This window comes from Kickxella alabastrina (assembly GCF_025024165.1).
Source record: "Kickxella alabastrina strain RSA 675 chromosome Unknown BX661scaffold_14, whole genome shotgun sequence".
Lineage (NCBI taxonomy): Eukaryota > Fungi > Kickxellomycota > Kickxellomycetes > Kickxellales > Kickxellaceae > Kickxella > Kickxella alabastrina.
The window spans coordinates 118,055-136,290 of NW_026251485.1; the positions used below are offsets into that span (position 1 = coordinate 118,055).

General features: G+C 49.2%; 8 protein-coding genes across 8 annotated transcripts; 6 read left to right on the plus strand and 2 right to left on the minus strand.

The window, feature by feature from the left end:
• Positions 1 to 208: 208 nt before the first annotated feature.
• BX661DRAFT_183738 (uncharacterized protein) lies at positions 209 to 626 on the plus strand. The gene has a single exon (XM_051536292.1). It carries the CDS (start codon positions 269 to 271, stop codon positions 608 to 610), a length of 342 nt encoding a protein of 113 aa, XP_051390935.1. The 5' UTR covers positions 209 to 268; the 3' UTR covers positions 611 to 626.
• Positions 627 to 2,212: 1,586 nt separating this feature from the next.
• On the plus strand, positions 2,213 to 3,816 carry BX661DRAFT_194028 (putative cell division control protein CDC3; the record flags this gene model as incomplete). The annotated part of the gene is given in 4 exon segments (XM_051537842.1): positions 2,213 to 2,694; positions 3,041 to 3,281; positions 3,293 to 3,445; positions 3,472 to 3,816. The coding sequence occupies 4 exon segments, from the start codon at positions 2,213 to 2,215 to the stop codon at positions 3,814 to 3,816; spliced, it is 1,221 nt and encodes a 406-aa protein (XP_051390936.1).
• Positions 3,817 to 4,228: 412 nt separating this feature from the next.
• On the plus strand, positions 4,229 to 5,113 carry BX661DRAFT_183740 (HAD-like domain-containing protein). The gene is made up of 2 exons (XM_051536293.1): positions 4,229 to 4,613; positions 4,697 to 5,113. The coding sequence occupies exons 1-2, from the start codon at positions 4,299 to 4,301 to the stop codon at positions 5,027 to 5,029; spliced, it is 648 nt and encodes a 215-aa protein (XP_051390937.1). The 5' UTR covers positions 4,229 to 4,298; the 3' UTR covers positions 5,030 to 5,113.
• Positions 5,114 to 5,807: 694 nt separating this feature from the next.
• Positions 5,808 to 6,511, plus strand: BX661DRAFT_198896 (uncharacterized protein; the record flags this gene model as incomplete). The annotated part of the gene is given in 4 exon segments (XM_051538277.1): positions 5,808 to 5,917; positions 5,970 to 6,082; positions 6,102 to 6,361; positions 6,401 to 6,511. 4 exon segments carry the CDS (start codon positions 5,808 to 5,810, stop codon positions 6,509 to 6,511), a joined length of 594 nt encoding a protein of 197 aa, XP_051390938.1.
• Positions 6,512 to 6,893: 382 nt separating this feature from the next.
• Positions 6,894 to 7,792, plus strand: BX661DRAFT_198897 (uncharacterized protein; the record flags this gene model as incomplete). Its single annotated transcript, XM_051538278.1, has 2 exons — positions 6,894 to 7,322; positions 7,373 to 7,792. The coding sequence occupies 2 exons, from the start codon at positions 6,894 to 6,896 to the stop codon at positions 7,790 to 7,792; spliced, it is 849 nt and encodes a 282-aa protein (XP_051390939.1).
• Positions 7,793 to 8,006: 214 nt separating this feature from the next.
• On the minus strand, positions 8,007 to 9,167 carry BX661DRAFT_198898 (uncharacterized protein; the record flags this gene model as incomplete). The annotated part of the gene is made up of 4 exons (XM_051538279.1): positions 8,007 to 8,332; positions 8,382 to 8,588; positions 8,823 to 9,006; positions 9,045 to 9,167. The coding sequence occupies 4 exons, from the start codon at positions 9,165 to 9,167 to the stop codon at positions 8,007 to 8,009; spliced, it is 840 nt and encodes a 279-aa protein (XP_051390940.1).
• A 1,102-nt stretch (positions 9,168 to 10,269) lies between these two features.
• BX661DRAFT_183743 (MBOAT, membrane-bound O-acyltransferase family-domain-containing protein) lies at positions 10,270 to 12,373 on the plus strand. Its single transcript, XM_051536294.1, has 5 exons — positions 10,270 to 10,648; positions 10,744 to 11,239; positions 11,356 to 11,543; positions 11,600 to 12,097; positions 12,141 to 12,373. The coding sequence occupies exons 1-5, from the start codon at positions 10,594 to 10,596 to the stop codon at positions 12,236 to 12,238; spliced, it is 1,335 nt and encodes a 444-aa protein (XP_051390941.1). The 5' UTR covers positions 10,270 to 10,593; the 3' UTR covers positions 12,239 to 12,373.
• A 276-nt stretch (positions 12,374 to 12,649) lies between these two features.
• On the minus strand, positions 12,650 to 13,675 carry BX661DRAFT_125833 (uncharacterized protein; the record flags this gene model as incomplete). The annotated part of the gene is made up of 1 exon (XM_051532454.1): positions 12,650 to 13,675. A coding segment is annotated over one exon (1,026 nt), but the record flags the coding sequence as incomplete, so codon positions are not given.
• Between the last annotated feature and the right edge of the window lie 4,561 nt (positions 13,676 to 18,236).

The following is an 18,236-nucleotide window of genomic DNA, read 5'->3' on the forward strand; positions in this document are numbered from 1 at the left end:
CCACCGCGTTGACCGCCAACTAGCCGCCGCCGCGCGCCCGCTCCTCTTTGTGCGCCCGCGAGACAAAGGCGAGCAGCCACGGCGGCGCAAGCGCCGTTGCGTATCCACCAATACTACAATGTCCTCTGACTTTACCACCGACAGTATGCTTGGAAGCACCGGGACCATCGAAGATCAGGCAATGTCCAAGGCCCTAGCGCTGGGCGGTGAGGACGGCCAGAACAACTTGCAGTGGCAGCGCGTATCTGAGCAGCGCCGCAGAGACGCCATGCGGGAAAATTTTGACTTGCTCAAGCGCATGCTGCCACAGGCATACATGGCCAGTGATGATGGCAGAGAGCTAGCACGCCCGGTTTTGCTCGCGCGCTTTTTGCGGTGGGTTGATGATACACTGATTGAGATGGCAAGTTTGAAGGCGGAGGTGGCGCGCCTGCGCGTGGACACGCAGAGCCCCGGTATGGCCGCGGATATGTGGCCTGATAATACACCTCGTGCTTTCTCAGCACCGGCAGTTATTGATGCCGCACCGGTTACTGCTGACTCTGGTGATTACCAGATGTCTGCATTTGCTCAGCCGAGCGATGGTTCAGATAACCAAGGGTCGGCCTAAAATATTTAATTTGGCGGAGATTTCAAAGTCAAATATCCTGTTTTCCTATTTTAATTATTCGTTTTTTTGTTACAAGTTTTGCCATTTTTCGCTTGTTTTTTATTTTTTGTATTAATTTATTAATAGCTATTTTTAAACAATGAAAACTCTTGTTGCTATCAACACCAACAACAAACTATTATCGGGCATTGTGCTTGCAAGCTAGACCGCTATCAATACATTAACCACTCATTTTGTTCTGTATATTATGAGAAACGGCAACAAAAATAAAATAAGCAAAGCAATGACACGCTTGCCAGAAATGTTCAGAATATCCAATATCTCCCCAAAAGGGGAATTTTGTCGAGGCCAATATCCACAAACACAAACACAATTGTTGACACTTGATTTTTACAAGCCACTTCTTGTGTGGCAAAAATAAAATTACATCTCCTGATTCCATTCATTTTTCTTTTCCACAAACCTGGATATAAGGAAGAGGGTCGTCTAAATGAAAAATTAGGTGGTCAGACTTAATACACAATCCTGTCAAGCTTCTGGCCTGATTCTGTACGCACGCTTCAAAAAATACCCCCGAATTGGTTGTTTTTTAGTGGCATATTTCGAAACTGAAAAACGTTGATAATATATTGAAAATGTGGGCTACATTTTTGTGTACTTTAACATTCCCTCTCCCTTTTTTCTTTACTAACAGCATGGCTCGCCAAATGGCAATGTTTAACAAAATGGGGGGAAAGTGGGGAGTGCAAGAGCCGGAGAATGTTTTACAAAAAATGAAGTATGTGGGGGAGGGGGGGTGAAGATTTAAACTGCGTGGAATGTTTGAGAAAACGCCGTAACAAAAAATTTCATCACCAAAAAAAAGTATTTTTATTTCTGCTTTGTTATTGCACTGCTGAGGCTTGGCTTCTAGTTAAACAACAATGAGAACTGCCACACAAAATAAAGAGAAAAAACATCAAAATAAAACAGAGCAAGCTACATGGGCACATAATCTTCATTCCCCACTTGATATAGAAGAAATAATAGGTTAGGGAAAAAAAGTCATTTCAGTTTTCTTCAACCGTCCCTCGTTTTTTTAATCGTCTGCTGCTGTTGTTGTTCCCGCTGTTGTTCTCCTCCACCTTTCTCTCTTTCCTTCCAATTTTTTTTTGCTATTTCTCGATAATACAATATTCTATTATTTTTATATATTCCAACTCGCACACATACCTCTTCTTTTGCAACACGTCTTTTGCAACAAAAAATTAACGCTTAATTTTCACATTTACACAAGACACTTGTTTGTGCACTCGCTTTCCTGGTCTTTCACAGTAAGTTTTCACTACATTTTTATTACATGGTGACTCTCGGCACGTTCTGATTCACACATTACTTATATGGCAGGCATTTGTGAATTGTTGTTGCGCAGCTGAGTAAGCAAGCGGGAGTTGAAAAAGGGTCCTGCATCTCTATGCACCCATGTATCATGTTTTTATTTCCATTCTAATATCTGCAATATCCGCACTCATTTTGCTCCCTTATGCTTTCTTTTTAAAAATACCTTTTAAAATTAGACTCGTTCAGACTCTGCGCCTATTCTCATCCCCAGTACAATTAAAAATGAAGTCTACTTCAGGCAACGCCGGTGGAGCCCAGAAGAAGAAGATGCATGGCTATGTGGGGTTCTCCAACTACCCGAACCAGATCCACAGGCGGTCGGTCAAGAACGGCTTCAACTTCACCCTGATGGTCGTCGGTGAGTCTGGTATTGGAAAGTCGACTCTAATCAACACGCTGTTTGACAGCAAAATCTTCTCCGACCGCGAGGAGCTGCCGCCGAATGCCGATCCCATCAAGGGCGTCGATATCACGTCGATGAGCGCTGATATTCAGGAGAACGGTGTCAAGCTCAGACTCACCGTAGTTGACACACCCGGCTTTGGCGACTCGATCAATAACGAGGACGCTTGGCAGCCAATTCTCGAGAACATTGAGTCTCGCTTTGACGCGTACCTGGCCCAGGAGAACCGCGTCAACCGGAGCAAGATCAGCGATAACCGTATCGACGCTGTTATTTACTTTGTCAAGCCCACTGGTCATTGGTAAGTTAATTCGTTTAGTTGCTTCTTTTTTATTGGGTGATATTGTTGGCGGGCTGACAATGTGCGGCTTCTGCTATTATCTCGTTGCTCAACCTTTGTTCTTGTATTCTGCAGCAATGTTGCTGGCTTGGTGGTGTTTGTTCTTACTGATTTATTGAATGGTCTTGCGCAACAACAACAAAAAACAAACGAACCCTCTCTTGTTCAGCATAATGGCGCGCAGACCACATAGCAGTAAACTGGTTTGTGTCAATGTCCAGTTTTATTTTTAAACTGCCTTGGTTAACTAACAAAATTATTTTTACATACCGTAACTGTTTCAATGGCTGATTTGATTTTACTGTAGCCTGCGTGCCATTGACATTGAGTTCATGAAGCGCCTGCATACCAAAGTTAACCTCATCCCTATTGTCGCCAAGGCCGACACCTTGACCGCTAAGGAGTTGGAGCAATTCAAGACCAAGCTCCTGGCTGACATCAACTACCATGGGATCCAGATCTTCAAGCCCGTGTCGGATGAGTTTGACGACGCAGAGACAGTTGCCGACAACCGCAGCATCCTGAACAAGATTCCATTTGCCGTCATGGTAGCGAGAAGTTTGTCGAGCGTCCCGACGGAACCTCTGTGCGCGGCCGTAGCTACCCCTGGGGTATCATCGAGGTCGAGAGCGAGGAGCACAATGACTTCATGAAGCTGCGCCAAATGCTTCTGCGCACGCACATGGAGGAGCTCAAGGACTCAACGGATATTGTGCTGTACGAAACTACCGCACGCAGAAGCTCCTATCCATGGGCCATGTCCAGGACAACGGTGTTTTCCGCGAGTACAACCCGGTTGTGCAGATCGAGGAGGACAGGCGCGCGCATGAGGCGAAGATGAACAAGATGGAGGGGGAGATGACCGCTGTGTTCCAGCAGAAGGTGCAGGAAAAAGAGTCCAAGCTTAAGCAGTCCGAGGAGGAACTGTATGCCCGCCACAAGGAGATGAAGACGGTGCTGGAAAAGCAGAGATCAGAGCTGGACGAGAAGAAGAGGAGGGCCGAGGCCACTGTTCGCCCTACTACGCCGATGGAGCAGCAGACTACTAAGGGCAAGAAGAAGAATATCTTCAGCGGTTTCTAAACTGTGCCCTCCCCCACCCCTCTCTTCTCCACACGCGTGAATTCCTTTTCTTTTTTATAATTGAGGAGACCAACTGTGGCCTTTTCGCTTGGGAGCCCGCCTGCTCCGTGTTGACATTTTGCCACTGCCAATTTCATCAATTTCATTTTCACAACTTTTTTCTACTTTTATTAAACATTTAATTCATTCTCTTGAAGCCACAGGCTCGGTGCAGATTAAAGCAGTGTTAATGTGAAGCACGAACCATAGAGCTTTTAATGTGAAACATGCATGTTTCACATATGCATCTATTTTCTCTCTCAGTTGCAACTTGTTGGTGCGCTTTTTGCCCATAAGGAGAGCCACGCAACATTGCGTTCTTGTGCCCCCAAAGCCGACCCCGACCTTGAGGGGCCCCTTTGTTTCCTGATAGCAAAGCGCATTATTCTTTTTATTGGCTTGCAACTTGTTCATTCAATACTTATTGTTTAAAATAAAAAGAAATGGCAAGCCAAGCACGGCGACTGGCAAACATCCGGTTGGTCACATTCGATATTTACAACACACTCTACATGCCAGCAGAGCCAGTTGCCCGAACATACGCGCGGCCGCTGTGGCGCCATGGACTGAACATAGACGAGCACAATGTTGCCGCTGCATTCTCTTGTGCCTACAAACAAACCCGCTCGCAGCTTCCCAACTACGGCTGCAAAATGTCCATGACCTCGCGGCAATGGTGGGAGCTGGTGATTCGGCGCACCTGGATCGACGTGGGCGTCAACTTATCTAACCACCCAGAGCTAAAGCCCGAAATCCCCGTCTCATTGACTACTTTGCCACCGGCGCTGGCTACGCAATTTTCCCTGACGTGCCCAGAGTTTTAAAACACCTGCGGCGCAAGGGTATTAAAATCGGCGTTATCTCCAATATGGACGAAAGCGCCGAGCACGTTTTGAAGCACTTTGGCATTCGCGAGTATTTTGACTTTGTTATCAAGAGCATATCGGTTGGAGTCGAGAAGCCTGCTGCTGAAATCTTCGAAATGGCCTTGATTGCGGTTAATATTCCAGCGTATGATTCGCTTCACATCGGAGATAGCTACGAGTTGGATTACCTGCCAGCGACAAAGGTGGGAATGAAGGCGTTGCTTGTGCGCAGGGATACTAAGGAGTCGTTTGACCTGGAGTCGACCAACTCCATCAACAGCATTGGAGATATCATCAAGATGATATAGCTTTGTGGGGGTTAGTATTTTGTTGTGTAAATTTAGTTATAAATGTATATTTTTGACTTGATGGCTTTTGCCAGCTATAGCTCCGATTGTGGTTATGTTCGTTGCGCATATCTGATGTTCTCACCGCTGTTATGCACAGATCAATTCGGCAAGAACATTGTCTTTGTTATGTTGAATAACTACACACGCATATATAAAATTAGGCACTATCAATCATTTAATTTAATTGGTTTATTTTACTTTCTAAAACCAACAATACAATTGCAAACTGTGTATTTTAATACAAATTCATACTGAGCCAAAATTGATTCATTGCGCGAGATATAAAATAATTTAAAAAAACATGGACTATACAGTTAATAAATGTGACTGGCATCTACCGTATAATCTTGCCCGCCATGAGCTCTATTGCAGACATGACTACATGCCCCTATAACTAAAAAATATTCTAGGGCTGGTGTGGGATTATCCAGACCTGGGTCTAATTGACTGGCGGTGGAAGTATCTGCCAGGGTGTTAGTAAAATTAAACCCGAGCACTCGATCTCCCAGCTAGAGCATCAATCGTGGCCAGATAGCTAGTATGCATATCTATGTTAACGAGTGAATTGAATAACTAGACTAAATTTATATTCTGTAAAAATTAAGAAAAAGAGAAGGGGGAAACACATTTTGTTATGTTTCTGTGCCTTTGTATTTCGGCTAGTTGCCAAAATACAAAGAGACAAAGTTGGCGACAAAAAAAGAGGGCCAACATCGCAGATACTGTCCAAGCGACAATGCTCACCGATGAACAGCAAGCCAAGTTGGTGTCCACGTTGGTGGAAGAAGTGGACAAGCAGCTGATATATGCGGAACCTGGGCCCGTTCAGTCACCGACGTGCGTGCAGTCCTCGTTGGGCATGGTTTCAGAAGCAGACAGTTGCATCACACTGCACTAGCAGTGAGATTTCGGTGGTGGCAACGACTATCAAGATCAACTTTCAGCCGGATTTCCCGATTGCTTGGGGCAAGAGGCCGATGAACCTGACGCCAGATCAGAGATCCAAGGCCAGTCTTAACTTTAAGCACAGCTGCCAACATGGTCCAAAATGATGGCAAGGTGTTGCTCTATGCCAGGCTGAAGAATCACGAGATCAAGGAGGTGGCCCCCTTTTACGATTTCAAGCAGGAAGCATATAACACTGCCGCCAGAAAGATGGTATACAATATCTCAAAGGTGTCGAACTCCATCGCTGAGCTGCTGGTGAACGAGCGCGAATATACGGAGATCTGCTGGCGGCTGGCCCACGAGGGATGGCCTATCATGCAGGTCCAGTCAATTACCGAAGTTGTGGCTAATGTTTTCATGTTGCGGGGGGGGGGGAGGAAGATCAAGAGAACTTTGGAGCGCTGGAAGAGGGAGGCCTCCCTGCTCTACGCCAAGGTTTACGTGGCCAACTACTACAACTCTATTTGTAACAATAATGTATTTCTCGATTGATCTTGGCGGCTATGACGAGTGGGTCCATCGGAAGCTTATATGTAGGCACTATTCGATGTTTCTTGTGTATTTAAATATTAATATTGTATTTTCCTCCATTTTTCTTGTCTGCCAACGGGTCTGCTTGAATGGAAAATAATGAAGGCAGGCAGCCGTGCTGAAACGGCTTTGCGTCCCTTTGGGGTTTGTTCTGATCGAATGTCTGTTCCAGCATTAAGATTAATTAGATCAAGTCTCATCCGCGCCATTTGATCGACCTGCCTCTATTTTTATTTTATTTTTTGAGAGCAGCATGTGCTACGTTTCTCTTTTTTTCAAAAATAATTTTTTTGCATTTCATTTTACTTTGTTTAAAAAAAACCCCTAGACAGACAATAATGCAATGGACGTGGATTTGCTCGGCGACGACATCCCCACTGCGGCCACTCCATCAACTGCCCAGCGGACACTAACCCCGCCCTTTGGTATTCCATTACGAACCTCTCTCGACGACCTCCTGCTTCTCTGCGACGAAGACACTCAGGATGGGAAATTGCAGCCGGCAATGCAACCCCAGCGCAATTCCACTGGGGACCAGATACTCTCCAGCACAAGCGACCCTGCTGGTTTGGACGAAGAAGAGACCGATGATTTCGGGGACTTTTTACAGGGCAATCAGGATTCGAGCGAATTCACTAGCGGCGCAGTGAGCGGAAATGCGTTGGGACTTAAAATGGGAGATTTGAAAGTGAACGAGAAGCTAAATACAAAGCTTATGGAGTTTTTACCGCTGAAGCTGCGACCGCCGAAGGATGGAGTTGTGTGTACTGGGGTTCCGAGGAAAAGGAAAAGAAAAAAGGCATTTCTGTGGTGTTGGAAAAGCCTAGGCCGAGCACGGTCAGAGATCCCAAGGATGCCGCTGCCGAGGAAATACTAGGCTGGATGGCAGCAGCAGCAGCACCAATTCCAGCTGGCGGTAGTGATGCAGGGGCGGGTGATGCGATTGGTGATGCTTGGGAGACCGCAGCTGGTCTGCTGGGCGGCAGCCACTTGGGACACCACATTGGAGAAATCGCATCCAGACTCTGCAACGTAATACCTGCGGATACTCCAGCAGCAGAGCAGGTTACGTATGAATTGAACCAGGTCGATGGCTCTGGTGGTGTTGGACTGGTTGAGTCTCCTGGTCCTTGGGAGTCGCTAGCAGGCAATTTAGAGTCCGGGTTGCAGGATATGCAGAACAAGATCTTGAGCACTGTATCCGGAGTATTGTTTGGCCTTGGGCCGGGTCTTCGGAATTGAGCAACTGTGACTCAGAGGGGGCAAATGATGTTGATCTGGTACAGGCGTACCTGCGGCTGGCACAAATTGCTAAAATCCCGACCAACCGGCTGACATTGCAACAGACGAAATCGCTCAATTGTAGGCATTACTGTTTTTCTTCTTCACATTTTCAGTCATATTATTTACTATTGCTGAATATAGTAGGAAGAGAACTTCAAGTTGAGCTTGCAGGTTATTGTTGCTGGACCTCGGTCAAACGACGCTCTGCTAGCGCAGCGCGAATCGCAGTAGAGCTGACCTTGAGCGCCGTGTTTTCGCTAGAAACAGCAGCGCCGCACTCCTCATCCAGATCCGCAGCAGCATCACCAATGCTGCTGTCTTTTCCACCAGCAGACGTAGTAATGAGATCAACGGGCATCAGCTCCATCGGCACCATACCATTCTCCTTGCGCCTCACATTCAGTACACTCGACCCACCCAAAGTCTCTTGCGAAACCACCAATGCCCCAATTGTCGAGTCCGTAGCAGTCGGGCCATATGATCCGCAATCGGCACCAGCTCCACAACAATATCCTCCGAACCTTGCGCAAAAACATCAAAACATTACGCTCTCGTGTGCGGTAAGATTGGAGAAACTCCTTGTGCTTTTTGTTTTCCAATAGTGCATCGGCAGAGATTCCGCAGACTATCCGGTGGGTGGTGGCAAGAGCTGTGGCGGTGAGGAGGATTTTGTGGCCGGTGTGCAGGTGGTCGAAGGTACCGCCGACGGCTACGTGACGGTGGGTTGTCCAGGGGAGTGGGGCGCGGAGGTTGTCTGGGTGGTGCTCGGCGTGCATGTAAACTGGGTTTGTGGGTTGGTGGCGAGCTTGGCAGAGCGCATCCTTCGGGCCACCACGCTGGACACACCAAATCGTCGCCTATGTGTTGCAGATTAACGAGGAAGAAAAGCAAGGTCGATTAGTCTTTTTGTAGAACAAAATCACTTAAAACAACATAACAATACGTGAACATTACAAATAATCAAAACCAAAATCAAGCTCGCTCTTACCATTGTCACTGGCCGCCACAAGCGTAGTGCAGCCTTTGAATTCTTCCATATCATCCACCGAGTACGCGCAAAAATCCGCCGGCACAATATCCACCGAGACTGCGCTTTTGTTGCGCAGCGCCCGGCCCATTGCAACAGCATACAGGTCGGCTATCCGCCGCTGCATCAGCGACCAGCCCTTAACCTTATCCACGTGGGGAATATTATTGAGCGATATAAAACAGTGAGCTCCTCCGTCGTGCGGTCAACGGCAGCGCGCAGGGCATCGATATGCTTTTGGGATGGTGCTAAGGAGAGATCTGTCTGGTGCAAGAGCAGCAGGTGGCGGCGTTGAATGGAGTCCATGAAATTGAATTGGGTGAATTTTTGTACACCAAGTTTAGAATAAATGCAAAATAAATATGAAAAATAAAAAATGAGAAAGAAGTGATGAAAAGAGTGCCTTATCGATTGAAATCGATCGGCTGTTGTATTCGCAATAAATGTGGCGTGTACTTTTTTTTTAAAAAAATTGGCATAAACAAATGTCCCTCTTTTTTCCAAGGTCACAGAGTTGTGCAAGATTGTCTGCGACAAATCGGTGTCTTGGGCAGTTAATTGTTAATTGTATTATACTCGATAATAGTTGTTACACATTTCAATGAAGGCCGACTTGAGGATGCTCACCAAAATAATAGCGTAGCTAAGAAGGATGGTCCTGTAGAAGTATGTAGACCTTGTTACCTGCCGTTCTAAATGGAGGATTGTACTGGTCGTATCTTAACATTTATTCATGAACATAACGTTCTCAGAGATAATAGTCAAGTCTACGGAACATTGAAAGTTCAACCCAATATATGTACAAATATGATTCAGATATGTGAGTACATTTCAAGAATATCTGGCCTCCTCCTAATTTAACAATTTCAAGACAGATATTTACGCAAGATCTTCTTTAGCTAACTTGGAGCTCTCGTTTTATTCCTAGTGGTATCCAATAAAAATCATTTGTTCCTGTTTATGATTTTAACATGCGTTTTTTGCCATAAATTAAAACCAGGGTCTGCTACTTTGATCAATTGTCTGTATTGGTAATCTAGGCTCTGGTATTGGGGGAATAGCTATCAAAAATATTTGGCATTGAGGGTGAAACAGGCACTAATGCCGTCATCGTCATCATTATCACCTCAAATTACTAGATGCAAAAAAAAGAAGAGTCATGCTAATGCATGCTGGGTGTGTGGGTGAGACTGGGCTAACCCTTGGGGTCGTGGCACATATGCATCCTGTCAAAATACCAAGCAATGTCAAAAAATTGCGCTTCGCTTGGGTGAGAATTTTCAAGCCAATGCGGAAATTAATGAGCAGCGCTTGGCAAGAAAGTGGCACAATATCAAATGTTGACGGGAATTTTTTAATTGACTCGTTGTTGTTGTCATTGACAGCTCCAAAAAATCAACTCTTTTCTCCACTCTGCTCTGCTCCCCCCTTATTTTTTTATACTTTATAATTTTTTTGTTAGTCATTTTCATGAGCAAGTCGCATTCACACACCCGTACACTTTCGATGTTTGCACCTCAGATTGCCGCTCGGCCACCATCGTCGTGCAGCTCGCTAGAACAACAGGATCCACTGCAAACACGCGAAGAGCTGGAGGCAGGCCAGGCCGAGGGATCTTTGCCCCCAGTCTTCTCACCCTCGCTGCACCTGTCGCTGCGCAAAGACCACAAGTTCTCAACCAGCAGTAACAATACTTCCGAGAGTGCTAGCAAGCTATGCGACCTCCACCCCCATGCCCCGACCAGCCACATATCAGATAGCAGTGATGACACGCTTCCTCCATCTCCGTCATCATCACCATCACCACTGGCGGCAAAAAACCCGAACGATTATGCCGCCAACAACAACGCTGACAACGAACGCAGTGGGCAGTTGTCCGCAGCCTCTCGGGAAAGCAAAAGCCGGGGCAAGCGCAAACCAGTGCAGATATTCTTTCGCCCACAGACGTCAATACTCGACTACACCGAGCTGATGTACCAGGGCAGCGACCGGATGCGTGGTCTGGTTACTTGCTTCTGGACCATTGTTGGCGCCTACCTCGTGTCACTGCTGGCCTCGCACTACGAGAGCAACGGCGAAATCATGTCACTCAGCCTGGGCAGTCTGATATTTAGCCGTGGCATGGATCTTATGCTCAGCGACTTGGCTCTCGTCGTGTCGACTGCATTTGTCGTACCGCTTGTGCGCATCTGTTGGGTCGGGTGGCAGAAACCCGGGATTTTTGACCCGCATAGCCGACAGTCAATGGCGATCCAGGCGTTGGCCGAGATCATATGGCTGGTCGTTTGGTACTCATGGCAGGGAACCAGGGGCTGGCCGTGGTCGCAGCGCTGCTTTTTTGCGCTGCACACAATGGTTAACTGGATGAAAATTCACTCGTACACAAGCACTAACCGCAGACTGGCTGGCATCCAGCGCACAAAGAACGAATTGATCGCAGAGCAGAAGCGCTCCCTCGACGAGCAAGACAATTCTACCAATGATGAAGGCGCAGACTTGGACTCGGAGATGCCTCACTAGAAGCCGAGCTTTGCCCATATACGGTGCGCTTCCCGGCCAACCTGACACTGGGTAACTACTGCATGTTCCAGCTCTGTCCAACATTTGTCTATGAGCTCGAATACCCGCGCACCACGCATATCCGCTGGGGCTACGTGCTTGAGAAGCTGGCCGGCACCGCAGGTATTTTTATCGTCTTCTACGTTGTCGTCGCGCACCTGATGATTCCGCATTTGGAGCGCATGCCCGAAACGGGATCCTGCTGACCACAATGCACTTGACGGGACCGATGGCTACCTGCTGGCTTCTATTCTTCTTTATCACTTTTGATTCCATTGCCAACGGCTTTGCCGAGCTCACAAGGTTTGCTGATCGCCGCTTCTACGATGACTGGTGGAATGCCCGCGGGCTTGACGAGTTTTCGCGCAAGTGGAACCGCCCCGTGCATATGTTCCTCGCCCGCCACATCTACATGCCCATGCGGGAAAACTGGCACATCCGAGACTTGTCTTCTTCTAACAAGAGTTCTCGTGGATTTCTCGGTCGTTTGCGCAGAAACGTGCCTGCTTCGGTTGCAGCCATGGCTATGACATTTTTCTTCTCGAGTATTCTCCATGAAGTCACTGTTGTGGTTGCTTGCCATCGGTGGAATCACGGAATGTTTTTCTTCTCGCAGATGATGCAGATTCCGCTGATCATTATGTCAGAGAAGGTTCTTTGGTTCAAGAGCAGCAGGCGTTACGGAATTGGCTATTTTGGTTGGCCATGGTGTGCTTCCAGCCGCTCTCCTATGCGCCTACACGTTCAAGGCATTCGAAGACAGGGCTCTTCAGGTGAATGCCCTTGTTAATGTTGCTGTTGTTGCTATTGCTGCTTAGACCGGTTAGCTGTAATTTTATAAAAAAAAACTCAAAAGTCAACGCAACCCCGGCCCAACCCAGCACCAAAAATATATATACTTATTTTAGATTATATTTTTATTATATTTATAAAATTATCACACGTGAAAAAAATATAAATATTTTGTCATTAATTAAAGTTCAATATAAAAAAATTAAAATTAAAATGTCAGAATGAGCCAAGCTTGAACCGCATGAGCTCAGAATACAAAGCGCCATTTGACAGCAACAGGCCGACAGCAATACTGATCGATGTCGACAGCATAGACATTGTCAGCGACGATGCCGACGTATCCTCCGATATGAAAGAAATAAACCCCCTAACACCAGTACTCCCCGGAACCAGCTGAATAATGCCAACGAAAACAATATCAGCGTTCGTCGCACAATGAACACCCTCCCGTATACGTTCCCAAACACGCCAACTGCAAAAGAGGCCAAGCCAGCGGAAATCGGCTGCATGACCTTGACTTTATCGCAATAGGTCTGGATGACCAAGCCGGCGGACGCAGCGAATATCATCGCTGGCCATTGTTTCCAATGTACCTTGAACCAGATGCTGAACCCGATGGTGCTCAGGGGAACAAACAGGAACCACCACCACATAGACATGGCTTCGCACGAGGAGTAGCTCGCGAACCCCATTTCCTGACCCTCCCGACCCAAGGCCGCCATACCCAAATTGTAGCCAACGACGGTGCCCCACCCAATCATAAACGAGGTCATCGTGGCAGCAATCAGCCGGACCGCTCCGCAAATAATATTGCTCGATGATAGCTCCATCATGGCCAAAGCCAGCCCGAGTCCCGGCAACAGGTTGATTGTCGCCGCCATCGGCACGGCAGCAAAGCAGATGTGGTCGGACAGAACGGCAGTGACCAGAGCGACGATCAGCGGCGGCAGGACATTGAGCAAATACCCGACGGTCAAATATTCCGAGCTAAGCTGCTCAAAAACACCCGCGACCAGTCCCATTGCGCCCGAAAGTGCTGCCTCCTTCCATGTTCCATGGAACAGCGTCGCTGAGACGCAAAAAGACTGCACAAAGCACACTGCCACGCGAAGATACCACGGATACAAGGGCGGGGCAGCGAGCAGGGCCTCGATATCCCGAATGGACTCGTGGACGGTGGAGTTCCCCTTGCGCAGCTGCCTGGATATCTGGTTAGCCAGCTCCAACCTGTGCATATCGTAGCTGTCGGACGCTCGCACAATATGCGTCTCCGAAGAATGCGTATCAGGATCGCCGAACGAAATGAGCGTCAGTCCGGGGATAGTAAAAAAGCATGCTTCAATGTCCAGGTACCGGGCGACCTCCAGGAGGTTCGCCTCCATTCGGTGCACCGGCGACCCGAACGCATGCCATGCGCGCGCCAAGTGCATGAGGAAATCCTGCTTCTCGAGTATCTGCGCAATCTTTTCGATTAAATCCATTCTCTCGTCAGGCAACAAGGGTGCGCGGGTATCGGCAGAATGCTGAATAGTTTGTTGGCCCGGCGATGAGGCCGCGGATATACTACCGCCAAGCTCAAAATATCCGGCAGAAAACCTATTGTCTGAACGCATCAAGGAGCTCTGGGTGGATGGCGGCGGGATAATGCCGTTTTTCGCCAGAGCCTCCGGCGTCATCATCAGGGCACTGACGCGAGCTGACGAGTAGCTTTTGGGTAACCCATGTCCGCTGCCAATACCAGGCGAGCTCCTCCCACCACCAGTTGGTGGCTTGCCCAAGATTCCTGAATGCCCTGTCGCCTCTCCATTTTGCTCACTGCTGCTGATATCTGATCCGCTACTGCGCAAGCCGCTATTCTGCGTAAACGACCGCAGCATATTTGGCAATGTTGCCCATGACTTATGCACAGATGGGGGCGACTCTGTGGTAGCAGGGCGCTTATTGCCTCGTGCTTTACTGTCCCCGATGAACTGCTATTGGTGTTGTTTTGCTGACTGCCTGTCATGATACTTTGCAGGCGAATCAAGTTACTCAGTATGCCACCAGCTTCGGACCGGCCCTCGAGTCTGCGCAAAAGGTTTTTCGCACGCGTTCGTCCGTCTACCCTGATGGATATGGAGTTGTTGTCTTTGCCCATTGCAGCCAAATAGTTTGCGTCAAAATTAGATGTCGCCACAGCGGGATTCTGGTGGCCTTTTTCGACACCCGGATCTGCGGATTCTGCCACCGGGCTTCAAGCATCCGGGGGGTCACCGATCCGCTATTTAACGGTGAAATATCCGGTGAGTCTCCGGGAGTAGCAGCCTCAAATATATGGTGGTGGCGGTGGGATTCACTGGATGGCGCACTCATGAATAGGCCGCCCTCATCCTCGCTTTCCGCAGACATCACGGTGATATGACGGTGCTAGGGATACGGGATCTAATGGTGGCGAATTAAATTGCGGTGCTGGGCTGTTGGCGTCGTCAAGTTGGGATGCGTGCTGGAGGGGAGACGATATGTCGCGGATGTTGAGACCGTAGAGCATGGTTTCTGGCCTGCGAGCGTGCTGCTTCGGCTGCAGCGGCAACGGGGAGTTGCTGGAAATAGCATTATTGCTGGTGGGGCAGTGGGAGCAGAGGGATCAGACTGAAGGTGGTGGTATTGTGTCATAACGCTGGTGTCTGGTATGCCGGCTGCTCCGCGTAGCTGGGATATCCGCGGTGCTAGCCGTGGGTGATATTGCGGGGAATTGATGGATGTGGATGATGTGCGGTGGATGTGCTCGTGGTTATGTGCTGTTTGGCAGCCCCATTTTGGTCATCGTATCCATATGCAACTTTTATAAAATAGAGGGGAGAAATAAATAATACAATATATAGATGAAATATGAAAGATGAAATAATAAGCAGCCAAAGAGTGGATTAAATTTTTTGCCTTTCCTCGAAGAAAAAAAGAACAGTTTATGTTTATATACAAATAAAAAACCAGCGAGTACAAAAAAAACAGAAAAAGCCCGCACTAACTGTTTTCACTGTATAACAAATAGGGTTATTATTGGGTGGTATTTTGTCAACCAAATAAAATATCCAGACATATTTTTCTTTAACTTCCAAAAGAAGGTATTTTTTCCCAAAATAAATTGATAAAAATATCCTCCTTAACGCTGTTTTTTTGTCTCATTGGACTGAGAAATAAACACAAGAAATTTCGCAATAGGTTTTCCTTATTTGGAAAACGTCTTCCCAATTTTTAGGTTGAATTCTACATAGAATCAACGGGGGACAGCGTAGATACAGCTTCAAAATATATATATATATAGTATTTTTTTGTATTTCACTTGCCATTTCATATATCGTTTCAATATCTGATTTCAGCAAAACCAAAAAAAACGATTGCCAACTAAAAAAATTATATTCACTATAATTCAATGTGACAACAACCATGTCTGTTCTTCATCCTCGACACAGTTTCTGGAACCATCCTCAGCAAAATGGCGTGACCCAGCGCTTCTCCTATTTCTCCTGCGAAACCTAATCTCTTTCCGAACCTCCAATCCAGCAAACAAAAACAAAGGCGAAAGCACAACCATGACCCATTCGACGTAATCCAGGGGTACAATCTGCAGATGCGCACTAACAGGTGGGATGATCGACGCAAGGACCACCCCAAGCAAACTGCAGCTCACCCAAACCAGTCCAGGCACATTGGCACGGGCCCACCACGAAGGCCGATGATTGCGCATACTCCGACACACGCCTCCTACCCTCTCTCCATCGCGGCCGTTATTATCCAACAGCACGGATTCAGTAAATGTTTCAGCTGCTACTGCTGAATCAGGCTTGTTATTATTAGTGCAGCTGTCATGCAGTCGCAATGGCACTAGGGTGGTGCGCATGGATGTTCCGAGCAGACAGTGGGCGAGAATCCACGTCAGAAACGTCAGCGTCGGCGCCACAGGAACCACCGCCCAGGCAGGCAGCAGCAGCGACGGGACGATCAGCGGCACCGCGCAAGTAACAAACAGAGCCAGGGCAAACCCCACCACAGCACGATCGCCACGATAACTACGCCCTAATCCACCCAACACCCCGCCACCAGCATTCTCGCGCCGATACCCCGGCACCACTGCCGCACGTGCCAGGCGAACCCGGGCCAGCGCAGTCAGCTCAGTCTCAGCCTCGCCACGGGCTCCACCGCACACGACCCCCTCCGCGCGCTCATTCAGCAATGTCCAAGTGGCGCCCAAGTCAGCAAACACCTCGATGAAAATAACCTGCACGGGCGTCAGCGGACTGGCGGCCTCAACAAGCAGCAGAAAGGCAAACAAAAGCACCAGTGCGACTTTGCAAGCAAGGTAGAACACGACGCATTTCTCAGCATTCGCGCTCATTCTCCTGCCCTCACGCAGCGCACGCACGACACCGGAGAACCGGCCAGAAAGCACAAGCAGCCCGGCGGCATCCATCGCAATGTCCGCTGTGGACGGGTTGCCGCCCATACAGATTCCAACATTTGCCAGGGTCAGTGACGGAGCGTCATTGATGCCGTCGCCGATAAATGCCACAACCTCGCCGCGCGCCTGCAGCGCATGCACCAGGCGCAGTTTCTGCTGCGGCGTCATACGTGCAAACACGTTGCTTTCGTCGATGAGTTGCGCGAATGTGCCGGATGAGAGGCTGCGCTGTACCATTTCGCCTGTGATCGCATGCACTTCGCTACCAATGGGGCCGGTCGCCGAGGCGGAGCCGGGTGCTGAAGTGGCGAAGCCAGTGGAGCTGTATATCGGCTGCTGCTGCTGTCGGGGGCACTCGGAGATACCGACGGCGTTGGCGACGGCCAGTGCAGTGCTGGGGTGGTCGCCGGTGGCGATGATCACGCGGATCCCTGCGTCCTGGCACTCCTTGACCACAGGCCGCGCCTCGCTCTGCGGCGGATCGTAGAATGCAAATGCACCGACAAAAATCAAATCACTCGGCAACACCGCCGCCGCCGCTGGCGCCGTCGTGCCCTGGCCCAAGTCCACCGCCAGGTTTGCTGCTGATCCGCTCAGAGCACTCCCATCGCTTGCGTCTCTGAATCTGAACGCCGGTCCATCCCCAAGCATACCCTTGGAAGCACCCGTGGCACTGCCAGCCCTGCTCCCCGCTGGGCTTTTGATAGGCGGCGATTCCTCGGCAGGATTAGGAATGGTGCATTATGTGCGTGGGACTCCGGGTACAGCGGCTTGTCGGTAATCGCCACGGCGTAGGCAATGATGCGACTGCCGCCGACGGCGATGTCCGTTGCACAGCGCGACAGTGTCTGCGAAAACAAAGCGGTCATCGGTTCGATCCCGTCAACGTCGCCGGTCCTAATTCCGTCGGCCGACAGGGGGCTGCTGCCGGTAGCCCGCCAGACGCGGGTGCATTTGGGAAGCAACATCTCGGGCGCGCCCTTGATGACCGTCCAGTGCTTCCCCGCCAACGCCAACAAATCCTGTGCTGCAATCCTCGCTTCTGGGTCAGCGTCCATATGGCGCGTGCAGTAGGATACAGGCACTTTGGCATGCGACCGCGTGCGCGCGGATACGCGCTGTGTCGGGTCAAATGTCAGCTCACCGGTGGGTTCCGGCAGTCTCTGGCAGATAACGGTGATGGCATCGGAGATGATCCGCATGGGAATACCACCGGTATCCGGATCGCGCGGAAGGTCATCCGTCAGAGTGGGATCACTGCCACTGATGCCGCCACCAGGGAGGCTTTGCAGGACAGCAGAGTTCATAAAGTCCTTCCCGAACCCACGCACCGGCTGGAACGGCGCGGGCTGGTGGCCACAGTGGGAAAAGCTCCTGCCAGTCCCGCTGGTCCCGCTGCTCCTGCTTCCAGCCCCAGTTCGGCCAAGGTTCTGCTTAGTCAGTTTGCGCTGCACCGCAGATAACAACTGGGCCAGCGGCCTGCCCTCGAGTGGATCAACGGACAGGGACCAGGCGGCATACAGGGGCACAGCCAGCGCCGCCGACCTTTCACTCACAGCAACAGCCTCCGGCGTAATAACCTCAACTGC

Excerpts from the sequence above, each read along its gene's own strand:
- BX661DRAFT_183738 (XM_051536292.1), top strand. The coding sequence starts at position 269 with ATGCGGGAAAATTTTGACTTGCTCAAGCGCATGCTGCCACAGGCATAC.
- BX661DRAFT_183740 (XM_051536293.1), top strand. The coding sequence starts at position 4,299 with ATGGCAAGCCAAGCACGGCGACTGGCAAACATCCGGTTGGTCACATTC. Across the intron at positions 4,614-4,696 it reads AGCTAAAGCCCGAAATCCCC|GGTATTAAAATCGGCGTTAT; the intron begins GTCTCATTGACT and ends CTGCGGCGCAAG.
- BX661DRAFT_183743 (XM_051536294.1), top strand. The coding sequence starts at position 10,594 with ATGCCCCGACCAGCCACATATCAGATAGCAGTGATGACACGCTTCCTC. Across the intron at positions 10,649-10,743 it reads GACACGCTTCCTCCATCTCC|CCTCTCGGGAAAGCAAAAGC; the intron begins GTCATCATCACC and ends AGTTGTCCGCAG. Across the intron at positions 11,544-11,599 it reads GAAGCTGGCCGGCACCGCAG|CGCATGCCCGAAACGGGATC; the intron begins GTATTTTTATCG and ends CCGCATTTGGAG.